The sequence below is a fragment of the Euleptes europaea genome, chromosome 1, assembly GCF_029931775.1.
Source record: "Euleptes europaea isolate rEulEur1 chromosome 1, rEulEur1.hap1, whole genome shotgun sequence".
Classification (NCBI taxonomy): domain Eukaryota; kingdom Metazoa; phylum Chordata; class Lepidosauria; order Squamata; family Sphaerodactylidae; genus Euleptes; species Euleptes europaea.
The window spans coordinates 142,963,932-142,977,256 of NC_079312.1; the positions used below are offsets into that span (position 1 = coordinate 142,963,932).

The 13,325-nt window shown below is 43.4% G+C and overlaps 1 protein-coding gene across 6 annotated transcripts in view; it reads right to left on the bottom strand.

Annotated features, from left to right (window-relative positions):
- The window catches only part of CEP112 (centrosomal protein 112), a 379,853-nt gene that overhangs the window by 78,016 nt on the left and 288,512 nt on the right, over positions 1 to 13,325 (bottom strand). For all 6 annotated transcript variants that reach the window (XM_056854861.1, XM_056854869.1, XM_056854853.1 and 3 more), the window contains one exon: positions 6,023 to 6,172. In XM_056854861.1, the coding sequence (XP_056710839.1) occupies positions 6,023 to 6,172 (150 nt within the window). The remainder of the gene's footprint in view (positions 1 to 6,022; positions 6,173 to 13,325) is intronic.

Sequence of the window (13,325 nt, forward strand, 5' to 3'; positions counted from 1 at the left end):
GAAAGATCTGTCTTGCTTGTTCACAGCTCCAGTCACTAGATTTAAGTAACTAAAGATTTGGCCGACTTCACTATTAGTACATAGATTAGTAGAAACCATAAGGACTAGTAGGAGGCATCTAATTTCCCATCTACCACTATTTCCTCTTTCCCTTTAATGAAAGCCCCCATAGTTGCTCCCCATTTTCTGCTTCCTTCTCTCCTTCCCACCCAACTGACAGCCTTTATCTGGTCCTCTGTCTTCAGCTCCCCTCCCTTCAGCAGACTCCACTTAGGAAAACTATGGCCCAGTGGCGTGAAGCTGGTTGTTGGGCCTGGCCCACTTGCATGGTATGGAACCCTCAAGTATTTGTGGGGGGCAACTCCGTTTCACCTGTATTCTCCTCCCCACACTATTTCCTCTTTCTCTCCTCCTGGTAACCCTCATATTCTCTTCCCTTTCCCTTCGTCATTTTACTCAATGAAAAGCAAGAAACTAATACAGGGAGACAACAGGAAAAATACAGGGCATGCTCATCACCTGGATAAAGACAGCAAAGGGACAAACAAGTACAGACACAATGATCAACTAGCCCATCTCCAAACCATGCGGTCAATGTTGTTTACCTTTTGACAGGGTTCCCCATGATGTAGTCATGGGTAAACTAGAGGACTGTGGACTGGATTCTAGGATAGTTAGGGAACTGGTTGGAGAACTGCACTCAAAGAGTAGTTCTCAGTGGCATTTCATCTGAATGGAGTGAGGTGTCCAGTGGGGTTCCACAGGGTTCGGTTCTGGGCCCAGTATTTTTCAATATTTTTTATAAATTATCTGGATGAGGGTGTGAAGGGACTACTCATTAAATTTGCAGATGGCACCAAATTGGGAGGGACAGTGAACACACCAGATGTCAGAGATAGAATTCAACGAGTCCTGAACACACTGGAAAAGTGGGCGGATGTGAACAACAACAAGGATAAGTGCCGAGCTCTACATCTGGGTAACAAAAATGAGGGAAATGCATACTGGATGGGGGATACACTTCTAGGTAGCAGTGTGTCTGAACAAGATCTTGGGGTACGGGCAGACTGTAAGTTAAATACGAGCAGCCAGTGTAATGAAGCGACAAAAAAGCTAATGTGTTCTTGGAGTGTATCAACAGAGGCATAACATCCAAATCGCAAGCTGTCATAGTTCCAATGTACACAGCATTGGTCAGGCTGCACCTGCAATACTGTGTGCAGTTCTGGAGACCCCACTTCAAAAAGGATGATCAGGGGTCTGGAGACCAAGTTCTATGAGGAAAGGCTGGGGGAGTTAGGAATGTTTAATCTGGAGAAGAGGAGGTTGAGGGTGGCCATGATTGCTCTAAGTATTTGAAGGGCTGTCACTTAGAGGAGGGCAGGGAGCTGTTCCTGTTGGCAGCAGAGGATAGGACTCACAATAATGGGTTTAAATTGAGGGCAGAAAGGTACCAGCTGGATATTAGGAAAAACATTTTTTTTACAATAAGAGTTGTTCAACAGTGGAATCAGCTACCTAGGGAGGTGGTAAACTCCCCCTCACTGGCAGTCTTTAAGCAAGGCTTGACAACAGTTGTCAGGAATGCTCTAGTCTGATCCTGTATTAAGCAGGGGGTTGGACTTGATGGCCTGTATAGCCCCTTCCAGCTCTTATGATTCTATGAATTCTATGATTTGATCAGTATTAAGGTCGTGTCCAAGAGTTTTCAAATCCACTCCCTTTTTATATTTTAATAAGCAACAGTAAAAAAAAATCCTCCTCTTAATGATTTAGATTTAGTATAATTTTAACATAATCTGTCTATATTTCCAGCCCAAACTAACCCCAGATACTCCAGGGTACATATTAGTAAGTAAAAGCAAATATACAGACATATAAAATAGCCAAATGAAATCAGCTGACCATATAAATCATCTCTAAAACTAAAGCCAAAGTTGCATATTGACTTGGCCCAACTAAAAACAAGCCCAAATAAACTACTTCATAATGTTTCCCAGTCATTCTTTTTATGCAAGTTTTCCACAATCATAGCTTCATTCATGTTTGTGTTGAAGTAGGTTCTTACAATGGTTCCTACACTGTTGATCTTTAGTTTTTAGTGTAGATCCCATCTTAGATGTGTGTTGCATATTCATCAGCTTGGGCAGAACCAATTAGTTCAGACAAGGACATAAGAAAGATGTGCACAAACTGTGTTGAATTATAGGCATATCAAAATTATTGAAATGGCTAATGTTTTTCCATTATTTTCACTAACATTAGGCTTTCCACTGGGATGAGTGCTTGTCAGTATACAGAACTGGACTTAATATATACCAGCAACATGAAAATAATTTACACATTTCTAGGGAAAAACAGTGTCACACTTACCTGTAACTGTGTTCATCGAGTGTCTTCTGTGCAGGCACACATGGGACTGCACAAGCTGACCATGGAGGTCTGTGCAGAAAAGCTTCAGAAGCTTCAGAGTGCCAAAGGAGCACTCACCCCCCCGTCCCAGCTGCAATTGAGACGATTCCCGCCAAAATGGTCACGTGATGGGGCAGGGCCAGCGCTCCTCCCTCAGTTCTCCATTCACTGCTGTGGAGGTGGAGCCCATAAGATCAACAAAAGCCCACAGCGGGGAAAGGAAGGAGGGATGTATGCCTGCACAGAAGACAACAACAGTTACAGGTAAGTGCAACACTGTTTTTATCATTGTGTCTTCAGTGCAGTCCTACATGGGAGAATAGCAAGCTCTCTTATCATGGAGGCGAGTGTGGGCTGGTCATCAAAATGACAACTGCAAAACTGCTCTCCCGACAGCTGCATCTCACCAAGAATCCACTTTGATCGTGTAGTATCGAAGGAACGTGGACAGAGTGGACCAGGTTGCAGCCTTGCAGATGTCCTGAAGATCCACCCTAGCAAGGAAAGCAGCTGAAGTGGAATCAGCCCTAGTGGAATGGGCCCTAACCTGTACTGGATAGCACAATGTCTTGGGACATGTGAAACTACCTTTGGTTGAAACTGTAAATTTGGCCGGAGAACCACCTTATTTTTATGGAACTGGGTGAATGGGGGATCGCAGCATAGAAATGAGAGTTCCCCCACCCTCCTTTTAAAACTGGAGAAGAACAAGGAGGAGGGAGATAACCCAACTTTATTATAGTAAGTACCCAATGATCCTGGGTAACTGAACATCATTTGTCATAGAAGTTAGACAACCTGTTAAAGAAGGAGACCTTAGGCTCCTGTAGTCAGAGGTCATGCTTTCCCTTGGAGGGTCTATCTCTAGGAGACTGACCTCCCTGTTTACCCTTACTATGGGCTTGAGATCCACCCCATTGATGCTGTGGGGCATACTGAGGTCTATAAGCCATCTGTTGGTTGGAGGGTTGGTAACGATAAGGCCTGTTATAAGCCAAGGAATGGCGAGGGAAGTACCTCAGTTTAAAGCCACCTGCGCTGTGAGAGGTGATGCCCACTGAGCGATTGGTGAGCCTGCTTTTCTGGATCCTAGCAAAGACAGGGTCGGTATCCTCACTAAATAGGCTTTTCTCTTTGAAAGGGAGATCCTCAATTATCGCTTTTGTGTCAGATGGCAACAATGAGGCACGAAGCCAAGCATGTCACCTTAGGACCACCCCAGAGGCCATGGCCCTACTGGCACTGCCTGCAGTGTGCCTGGCAGCACTGAGTTGTCATTTACCTAGGCGAGCCCCTTCCACAGTGAGCCCTTTACCCAGGGCCTTTTTATCATTGGGTAGGTACTCAAGGCATTGGGAAATATGGTCCCAAAGGAGCATTTGATATTGGCTCATGATGGCCATAAAGCTGGAAACTCAAAGGCCCAAGGCCCCAGAAGAGTACACCTTTCACCCTAGGGTGTCGAGCTTCCTTCCTTCTTTGTTAGGGGGTGATGAGTGTGAACCTGACTCATACCAGGAGGGGAGGACCTCAGTAACCCCTGAGTTAGGCATAGGGTGTTGAAAGAGAAACTCTGCTCCTTCACAGACTATTTTGTATATGTTCTCCACTTTCTTAGTGGAGGCCTGACTAAATGCTGGCCTCTTCCATATGTCCTCAGCAATCTCCCAGATGCCCTTAACCAGAGGTAATGCAATGGGTTCCGTGTCGGTACTATAAAACACCCCCATGATGGGGTCAGATTGTGGGTATGGGATGTCCAGAGCCTTGGCCATCCTGACTAGTTGGTCCAAATAGAGTCTTAAATCTTCAGTAGGCGAAACTGGAGACGGATCACCAACTGCATCCTCTGGAGAGGGCAAGGAAGCATGGTGAGAGTTACCATCAGACTCTGAATGGTTACTTGCCTCTGGATCAAGACCCTGGTGGGAAGATGTTGATGCCTTGACCCCAAGAGTTGAAGGTGTCGTATGCTTAGGTGCAGAGGTGTGATGCAACTAGGAACTAGACCACCAAGGGGGGAGGCATGTCCCAGTGCGACCATGGCATCTTGGTGTGCAGCAGCCACATGAAGACTGGTACTGATAAATGCCACTGGTGCCTGTGGGATGAGGTGAGTAGGTGGAAGGCCCCTTGATAGTATGGGATATTGTAATGGCATCTCAAAACATCTCCCACAGATGAGAGAGAAGACTCCTTGTGCATCAATGGTGACAGTGTTCTTGAGTGCAAAGTCAGGTAGGCACTGTCCAGCACTGAGAGTGATGACCAGCGTCGAGGGGAATGCCACGAGTCTGGTCCAAGGCTCCTGCCTCTCATTGGTGGTGAGCCGCATCTTGGATGCAAGAGAGAGTCACGGCATCGAGGAGACTGTCAACCCCAAGAGACATTCCAGTGCTGAGGTGTCATTCAGTGTTGAGTCAGTTCATTCAACACCGACACTCTCAGAGGGGAGGCATGTAGGTGCTGAGGAGAGGGAGACTTGGGCTTCTTGATGTGCTTCATCTTTTTCTTTGCTTTATTAACTGGGGCCTCCGAGGTAGCCTGCTTAGCTGATTCCTCAGTGTTTAGAGGAGGAGCCAAAGCTGAAGTGGGCACTGAGACCACTGAAAGGTACAGGCCCGTTTCTGAAGGTCATTCAGCTTGTCTACTGTGGTGAGAGACTTCTCCCAAAGAGAAGCCTTGAGTCGAGCCACCCATTCCTGCCTAGCCTCGGGTGTTAACAGGCAGCAGGCCAGGCAACTCTCAGGGATATGGCCCTCATCCAAACAAAAAAAGCAGTCCATATGTTTGTCATTTGCGTCCATTTTAAGGCCACATTTGGCACATGTCGTAAAAAGGCCATAATCTGTTATTTGTCTTTTTCTACACAGATTTTACCTCAGAGAGATGCTCGAAAACGCGTTCAACTTCCACGGCGGCAAAGGAAGAACTGAGGGAGAAGCGCTGGCCCAGCCCGTCATATGACTGTTTAGACGGGAATCATTTCAATCGCTGCCGGGACGGTGTGTGTGTGTGTGAGCCCTCCTTTGTAACTCTGAAGCTTCTAGAAGCTTTTCTACACAGACCTCCATGGCTGGCCTGTGTAGTCCTATATGGGACTGCACTGAAGACACAACGATGAACAGCAGGACACTTCCTGGTGGTACCTTTTAAAATTATCATCATCATCATTATTGTTGTTATTATTACTATAACTTTGAACATTTACTACCCAGGTTTCATTAAAGGTTTTATACAAATGGATGAGACCTGATTAAAAAAACCCAAACCCTCTTCACATAAGAACATAAGAAAGGCCCTGCTGGATCAGACCAAGGTCCATCAAGTCCAGCAGTCTGCTCACACAGTGGCCAACCAGGTGCCTCTAGGAAGCAACAAACAAGACAACTGCAGCAGCACCATCCTGCCCATGTTCCACCGCACCCAAAATAATAGGCATAGGTCTCTCAGTCAGTCATGGCATTGCAGTTCATCCAATAAGTGGAACTGCTGAGTGTTATAAGAAGATGAATGCTACATGCATTCATGTGTCTTCTGCCATTGCTTTCACAACTTTTAATTATATTCAAACAGCTGGTAGCATCATTGACTCAAAGCCCCAGATTACCTTGATTGCTCTGTCATTATCTCTAATCAGTTGCTGCTTCTCATCTTCAAATTTTTGTAAAACATCCTGCAGGTGCCTTTCTTCAGCAAGCTGCTGCTGATAGCTTTCCTCTGTCAGAGAGGAAATGGTTGTCTTAAGTTCAGCTATGATCTAAAAAGAAAACAGCATGCTAAAAACTACAGTAAGCAGATTTTGCATGTATTTATGCTTGACACATGAAGTTGACAAACTCCACTGTGAAAACTTAATAGTTTAAATTAACATATTATACACCAGCAAGCAGAACATTCCACACAAAGAAAAGAATTATAATAAGACCGTACATTGTATTAAAAAATGGCTGCTCATAAAAATATCTGGGAGAATTTTCCACTATAAAAGCCCTCAATAATTTACTCACCAAAACAAAGCACATTTGTGATGTGAAAATATGGGTTTCCAGTTTTCCACTTCACTGAAATTATTGAAAACCAATCATTTGAAACACTTTTGCACACTTGTTGGGATATAATACAATTTAAAACTCTCTGAACTCACCACAAAAGAATGACATTGTGAATAGGAAAAATAAAAAGACATCAGTGTTCAATGAAATTGGATATTTTGGCTTAGAATGCAGCAAGGGATCCAAAGAGTGATGTATGTATGATGTATGATAATATGTACACACACACACACACACCTAAAGCACTTCTGCACACAGAAGGGAACTTTGCCAATTCCCCCTTTCAGCGGTAACCTGTCATGCTTTGCATGCCACTTTGGAGAGTGCCCCAACATTTAAATAATTTTAATTTAATCTCAGAGTTGGAATGGACTACCAGGCCCATCTAGGCCAATGCAGGAATTATAACTATAATATCCCCAACAAGTAGATATTCAATCAATACTTAAAAACCTCCAACAATGAAGAATCCACCACTTCACAAGGGAGACTGTTCCAGTGTCAGACTCACCTCACCAACAGGAAGATCATCCTCAAATTTAAATGAAACCTCCTTTGCTATAGTTTATAGCAAACTATAGTTTATAGTCATCCAACATGATTGAAAACATGTCTGTCCCATCCTCCATATGGCATCCCTGTGGTATCAGAAGGTGGCAATCATATCACCTCGCAAACATCTCTTCTCCAACACAGAGATTCCCAGCTCCTTCAACCTCTCCTCATCCAACATGATCTCCAAACCACTCACCAGCTTCATTGACCTATGCTGGATTCCTTCCAGCTTATTGACATCGTTCTGAAACTGTGGTGCCCAAAACTGAACACAGTACTCCAGGTGAAGTCAAACTAAAGCAGTGTACAGCAGCACCAATACTTCATGTGTCTTTGACACTATACATCTGCTAATGTAGACTAAAATCACACTAGCAGTTTTTATTTCTGCATCACACTGCTGGCTCATATTAAGCTTATGGTCCACTAGAACTGCCAAATCCCTTTTCACAAGTGGTACTACCCAGCCAGGTTTCAGCCATCTGATATTTATATAACTGATTCTACCGAAGAGCAACACCACATTTGTCCCAATTAAGTTTCATTTCATTAAGGTTTTTAACAGGGTTCCCTATGATGTACTCATGGGTAAACTAGAGGTCTGTGGACTAGAACCTAGGATAGTTAGGTGGATAGAGAGCTGGTTGCAGAACCGCGCACAAAGAGTAGTTGTCAATGGCATTTCATCTGAATGGAGAGAGGTGTCCAGTGGGGTGCCACAGGGTTCAGTTCTGGCCCCAGTACTTTTCAATAGTTTTATAAATGATCTGGATGAGGGTGTGGAGGGACTACTCATTAAATCTGCAGATGGCACCAAATTGGGAGGAGCAGCAAACACACCAGAAGAGATAGAATTCAATGACATCTGAACACACTGGAAAAGTGGGTGGATGTGAACATGATGCAATTCAACAAGGATAAGTGCCGAGTTCTACATCTGGGTAACAGAAATGAGGGACATGTATACTGGATGGGGGATACGCTTCTGGGCAGCAGTGTATGTGAACAGGATCTTGGGGTGCACGTGGACCATAAGGTAAATATGAGCAGCCAGTGTGATGCAGCAACCAAAAAACCTAATGAGATCTTGGGGTGCATCAACACAGGCATAACATCCAAATCGCAAGATGTCATAGTTCTGCTGTACACTGCATTGGTCAGGCCGCACCTGGAGTATTGTGTGCAGTTCTGGAGGCCTCACTTCAAAAATGATATGGACAGAATCGAGCGACTGCAACAAGGAGAGCAATGAGGAGAGTAACAAGGATGATCAGGGGCCTGGAGACCAAGCCCTACAAGGAAAGGCTGAGGGAGTTGGGAATGTTGAGACGGGCTTATTTGACTGGCCAAAGGAAGGTTGCTCCATTGAAAGATTGTATAATGCATTTGGATAGCAAGGCTGACGCCACTGAAAAGTAACACGGACATGATGATTACCAATGTCAATTTCAACTTAAGAAGCCTAAGTGAAATGGATGTTTACTGGAACTCCATCTCGTCGTTTTCTGATCAGTACATCCTTGCGTTTGCATAAGTTTGTCATCGGTCCAAGCTGTGAGTTCACGGTGTGCCTTACAAACTGCATACTCACCTGCTTACTGTTGACTGGTTAACAGGAAATAAATACAGACATTTATCTGTTTGGTGGACTTTGATGTCATATCTGTAGCATTTTATGAGTGCTAAGGTTAATAGTCTGCCTAGGAAACGTCGGGATGTGACGTCACCCCACGGGTCAGGAATCACCCGGTGCTTGCACAGGGGCCCTTTACCTTTAAGGTTAATAGAGTTTGTAATAGGCTAGGCTGTGTGGTCGACATTAACTCACAGAGCACAACAGTGACGATTCTTGGAATAGTTTATTTTCACACACACCCATAAGGTGGGTTTAAAAGCGTAAGTTTTTAAAGTATTTTCTTATCATTGCATTTGGTCATAAGTGCTGTGATGATCAGCACTGCAATCATCCACCTAACAGTAACGTATTTCACCAACTTCTCAACAACAACATCATGGGGCACTATGTGAAATGCTTTACTAAAATCCAAACATTCACAGCATTCCTCTGAATGACCAAATTAGTAACTCTTATCAAAAAAAAAAAAAAAAAAAAAGAGATCACTTTGGTCTGGCATGACTTATTCCTTAGAAAGCTGTGCTGAAATTTAACAATCACACTAACTCTCTCCAAATGTTCACAAACAGACCCTTAGCAATCTATTCTAAAATCTTCCCTGGAATCAATGTTAAACTAACTGGTCAATAATTTCCTAATAATCTTTTTCCCTTTTCTTAAAAATAGGCACAACATTAGCCTTTTTCCAATCCTCAGATACCTCCCCTGTCCACCAAGATTTTGCAAAAGTGAAAGTGAGAGGTTCTGACATGACTCTGCCAGTTCCTTCAGCACCCTAGGATGCAATTCATCAGGTCCTGAGGACTTGTTGAATTTAAAACAACCAGGTATTTCCAGACCATATCCCTACTTATTCTAAATCAAAATCCCTCTACTTGATTATCCCCATCCTCCCTTTCCTGTTGTATACTAGTTCCTCTGAAGGAAAAAAAATGAAAAAATAGCATGTTTTCAGAAGGCACAAGAGGTATGGTTAAAGAGCAGAGGGAGAGCTCTGAAAACATGCTGTACACGCATAGAGGTTTGTGCCTAGGTCTGAAGACCTTTGCCTTTATACTGAGTATATGAATCGGATATAGTATACAGGCCTTGTGAATCAAATGGGATATATTTTTATTTCATCATCATCATTCCTTTATTGGCATAAAGACACAGTACAGAATGTTACAAAAAGGAATGGAAATATTAAAGATAGTTTTATTTGTCAAGCTTTTTAAGTCACAGATTTTGTACATGGCATCAAGGCTTAGATCCCCTGTCTGGCATGAAACCTGTGAAGAATATTGAAGTTGAATAGTAAAAATGTTGTAGCCATCTTTGCAGCAAGATAACTTAAAGGAAGCCATTGTGCTATGTACAGCATTTGCTACAAAAACATATTTAATAAGGGAACACATCTGGGGAATGTTTTCTCAAGAACAGTTGATGTTGTTGGTGAATACACAAAAGTTTGCAATAGGTGCCTCCTCCCCTCGAGCTTACTGACATCACACAGGATGGTCGTAAAAATCTTGCCACCACCCACCCCCAAATATTGTGGGACTTTGATTCACTGCATCAACAGTGCAGGCAGATGTGGGCAGTAGATGGGCCAAAAAGAGATGCTGTGCATTTGGTGAGGGCAGAATCCATTGAAAGATCCCATCCAATCCTTCCAAAACTGGCCAAGGAGACATATGTTGAGCATAGTTCAAGTAAGTTCATATTAACCAATCAATTAAGATTAAATTGTGTAGAAAAGACCAGGAATAGCTAAGATGGGAATCCATCAAATGTTCTTAGGAGTAAAAGAAACTGAATTGCTTTAATAACGTATTAAGACACTTTTTAAAGGAGGCTGACAGACAAGGAAATACTTTGGGAAGAAGTGCTCGGAAAAAAATGTAATTGTTTATTTTGCCCTAACTTCAGAGAGACGTTCCTGGAATATATTTGGTGAGTGGGTGTTAAAAGTGAAATGTTCCAAGAGGCCACAGAGAGCTAGATTAAGCTGATGTTGTCAGCAGCACAACTACATGAAAATTATAGATGACCTATTATTAACATCATGTTACAAAGTCTATGTTCAAGTGACAGTGGGAGGCTGATGCAAAAGCCACAAAATATGAAGACATCCAAAATTAAGAATGAAGTTCAATCTTTTCATTCTTTCCCTGCACCAAAAATATGGCCTATATGGCTTTGATGCATGAAGGCTACCGTTATTACCCAACACTAGAATATACAGAGAAGCTGAAATTTGACTTCAGCTTCAAAAGGCAGAACTTGGATTTCTGACTCTGAAACAGCAGGGAAAGGCCATTGCTTTCTTGCCTTGCTTGTTAGCTTCCCAGGAGCATATGGCTGGGCACTGGGGGAGACAGAATAGTGGACTGTGGGAGACTGTGATATGATCCAACAGGGCTCTTCTTTATATTTGCAGTCATCCCTACGTTTCCATTCAGTTCATACATAAAGCAAACCAAGTCCCAATAGTTCCATAGTTAGGGAGATGTGCATGACCTAGTTAGTATGGAGCAGGTAATTTAGAAGACGAAGAAGAAAAAGAAGAGTTGGTTTTTATACCCTGCTTTTTTCTACCTTTAAGGAGTCTCAAAGCTGCTTACAATCACCTTCCCCTACCCACAACAGGTACCTTGTGAAGTACATGAGGCTGAGAGATTTCTGAGAGAATTGTGAGTAGCCCACGGTCACCCAGCAGGCTGCATGAATTGAATTAAATTTTATTTGCGGTCAAAGACCAATAAATGTAACAATATATGTTACATACACTATGTAACAATCTTACAGCATTTCAAATAAAATAGTATATAAAAACTTATCAAAATTAAAATCAGATTACCGCATAGTAATTTAACAATTATGTTTCCTATAAAGAAAACAGCCATCAGGTTTCTCCACTTTTGAAATCCAGTAGTTTAAGCTCAACTTTATCTGCATCTTTGCTTTTTAATTTTGTGCGTACTTTAATCTCCGCAAAGCAAAATTTGGCAACCTGTCTTGTGGTCGAAGTGTTTTCATCCGCCAGTAGTTTTCCAAGTTTGTATTTGTTAGAATAACTAATAGTGGGGGTAATATGGCAAGTCGAAGCTGATTATAAATAGGGCATTTGAAGAAAATATGCTCCTAGTCTCAACTTCTCCAAATTCGCATGGACAGATCCTCCTTGCAGGATCTTATTATATCTACCTTCCATTACAGCAGATGGTAATACATCACATCTAGCTAGTGTAAAGGTTCTACGTAGTTTGATTACACTTAGCTCCGTAAGTGTGCTGGCTTGCTGCCAATGCTCAGGTCTCCACTTGCAGTGTCTCTGAGATACGGCTCCAGGCGGTTGGCAACAGCAGGGAGAGGGTAAAGCAGAGTTCAAAGAACAAGTCCATTTGTCAAAGCCAGAAATCAGAATCCAGTACTTGCCAAATCAGAGTTATAGTTCGTAGTCCAGGTAGCCGGTCCAAGGTCGAGGGTCACGGAGAGTCAGAGGTCCAAACAGCTAGTCCAAGGTCTAAAGGCACAGAGAGTTGTTCAGGTGTGGGAGGCAGCAGGTTGCTCAGGTATGCACTGCATTGCTTCCTCGACCCTGGGCTGTTCAGCTGAGGCTTTTTCTGGCATCTGGCTTCTTTGTCAGTCCTCCTGCGAGGACTCACTGTTCTGCTGCTGTTTCAGCACACGCCAGTAGGCTTCCAGCCAGGCACTTTTAGCCACCAGGGCCTTTCTCTGCTGCTGCCTCCACCTGTCATCCTTTGCTGCCTTAGTAGCTTGAGGGCTCACAGCTGGGCCACTGGGTCCAGGCTCTGAGCAGGACGTGGTTGGTTCTGCCATGACTTCTGACTGTAAGTCTTGTGCCTGCTCTGGAGAGTCACCAGCTTCAGGGCTGTAAGCCTCCTCGCCAGGCTGTGCTGAATCAGGCCCCACTTCAGGCTGTGAGGTCAGAGGCAGCTCCATTGGGGCCGAATTCTCCTGGTAGAGTTCCTCCTCTGAGGAGGACCCATTCTCCAGGGACTGCCCCATGGCAGTAAGATATGAGAGCGGCGCTAGTATATATCTGTTTTTTGTAGATGATAAGAAGCCGAGTGCTTTTGCTAATATGTCATGCTGCCGTTCGATGTCCTCTACCCTTTGTCTTACTATTTGTTTAACGTGGTTTTTATCCAATTTCAATAGGTCCTGTGGGGATAGGCCCAATCTCTCTAGATCATATTGGACCACTGTTTCCCATTTAGATTTATATTGGTCTTGTTCAAGCAGTGGTAGAAGTCCTTGCTGGGATTGTTTTACTTTAAACCATTGATGATAGCAGGGCATCAGCCAAATCCTTGCCCTCACTCTAATCATGCCCATTTCAAGGCGAGCCATAGAGTTAGAGACACAGGAAGGAATCTGTAAGATGGCATGCAAAAACTTAGACTGTACTTTCTCTAGCCGCTCTAGCCCTGTAGTTGATGAGCCTATATAAGATCCATATTCCATCAGAGACAGTGTTTTTGCTTTGAATAGCTTTAAAGCAGCTGGAATATAGACACCTCCTCTTGAATAGAAAAATTTAATCAGGCTGCATGTGGAGGAGGAGTCAAACCCAGTTCTCCAGATTAGAGTCCGCCACTCTTATCATTTATTTGTTTAATTAATAATCAATCTTATATCCTGCCCTCCCCAGGAAAGCT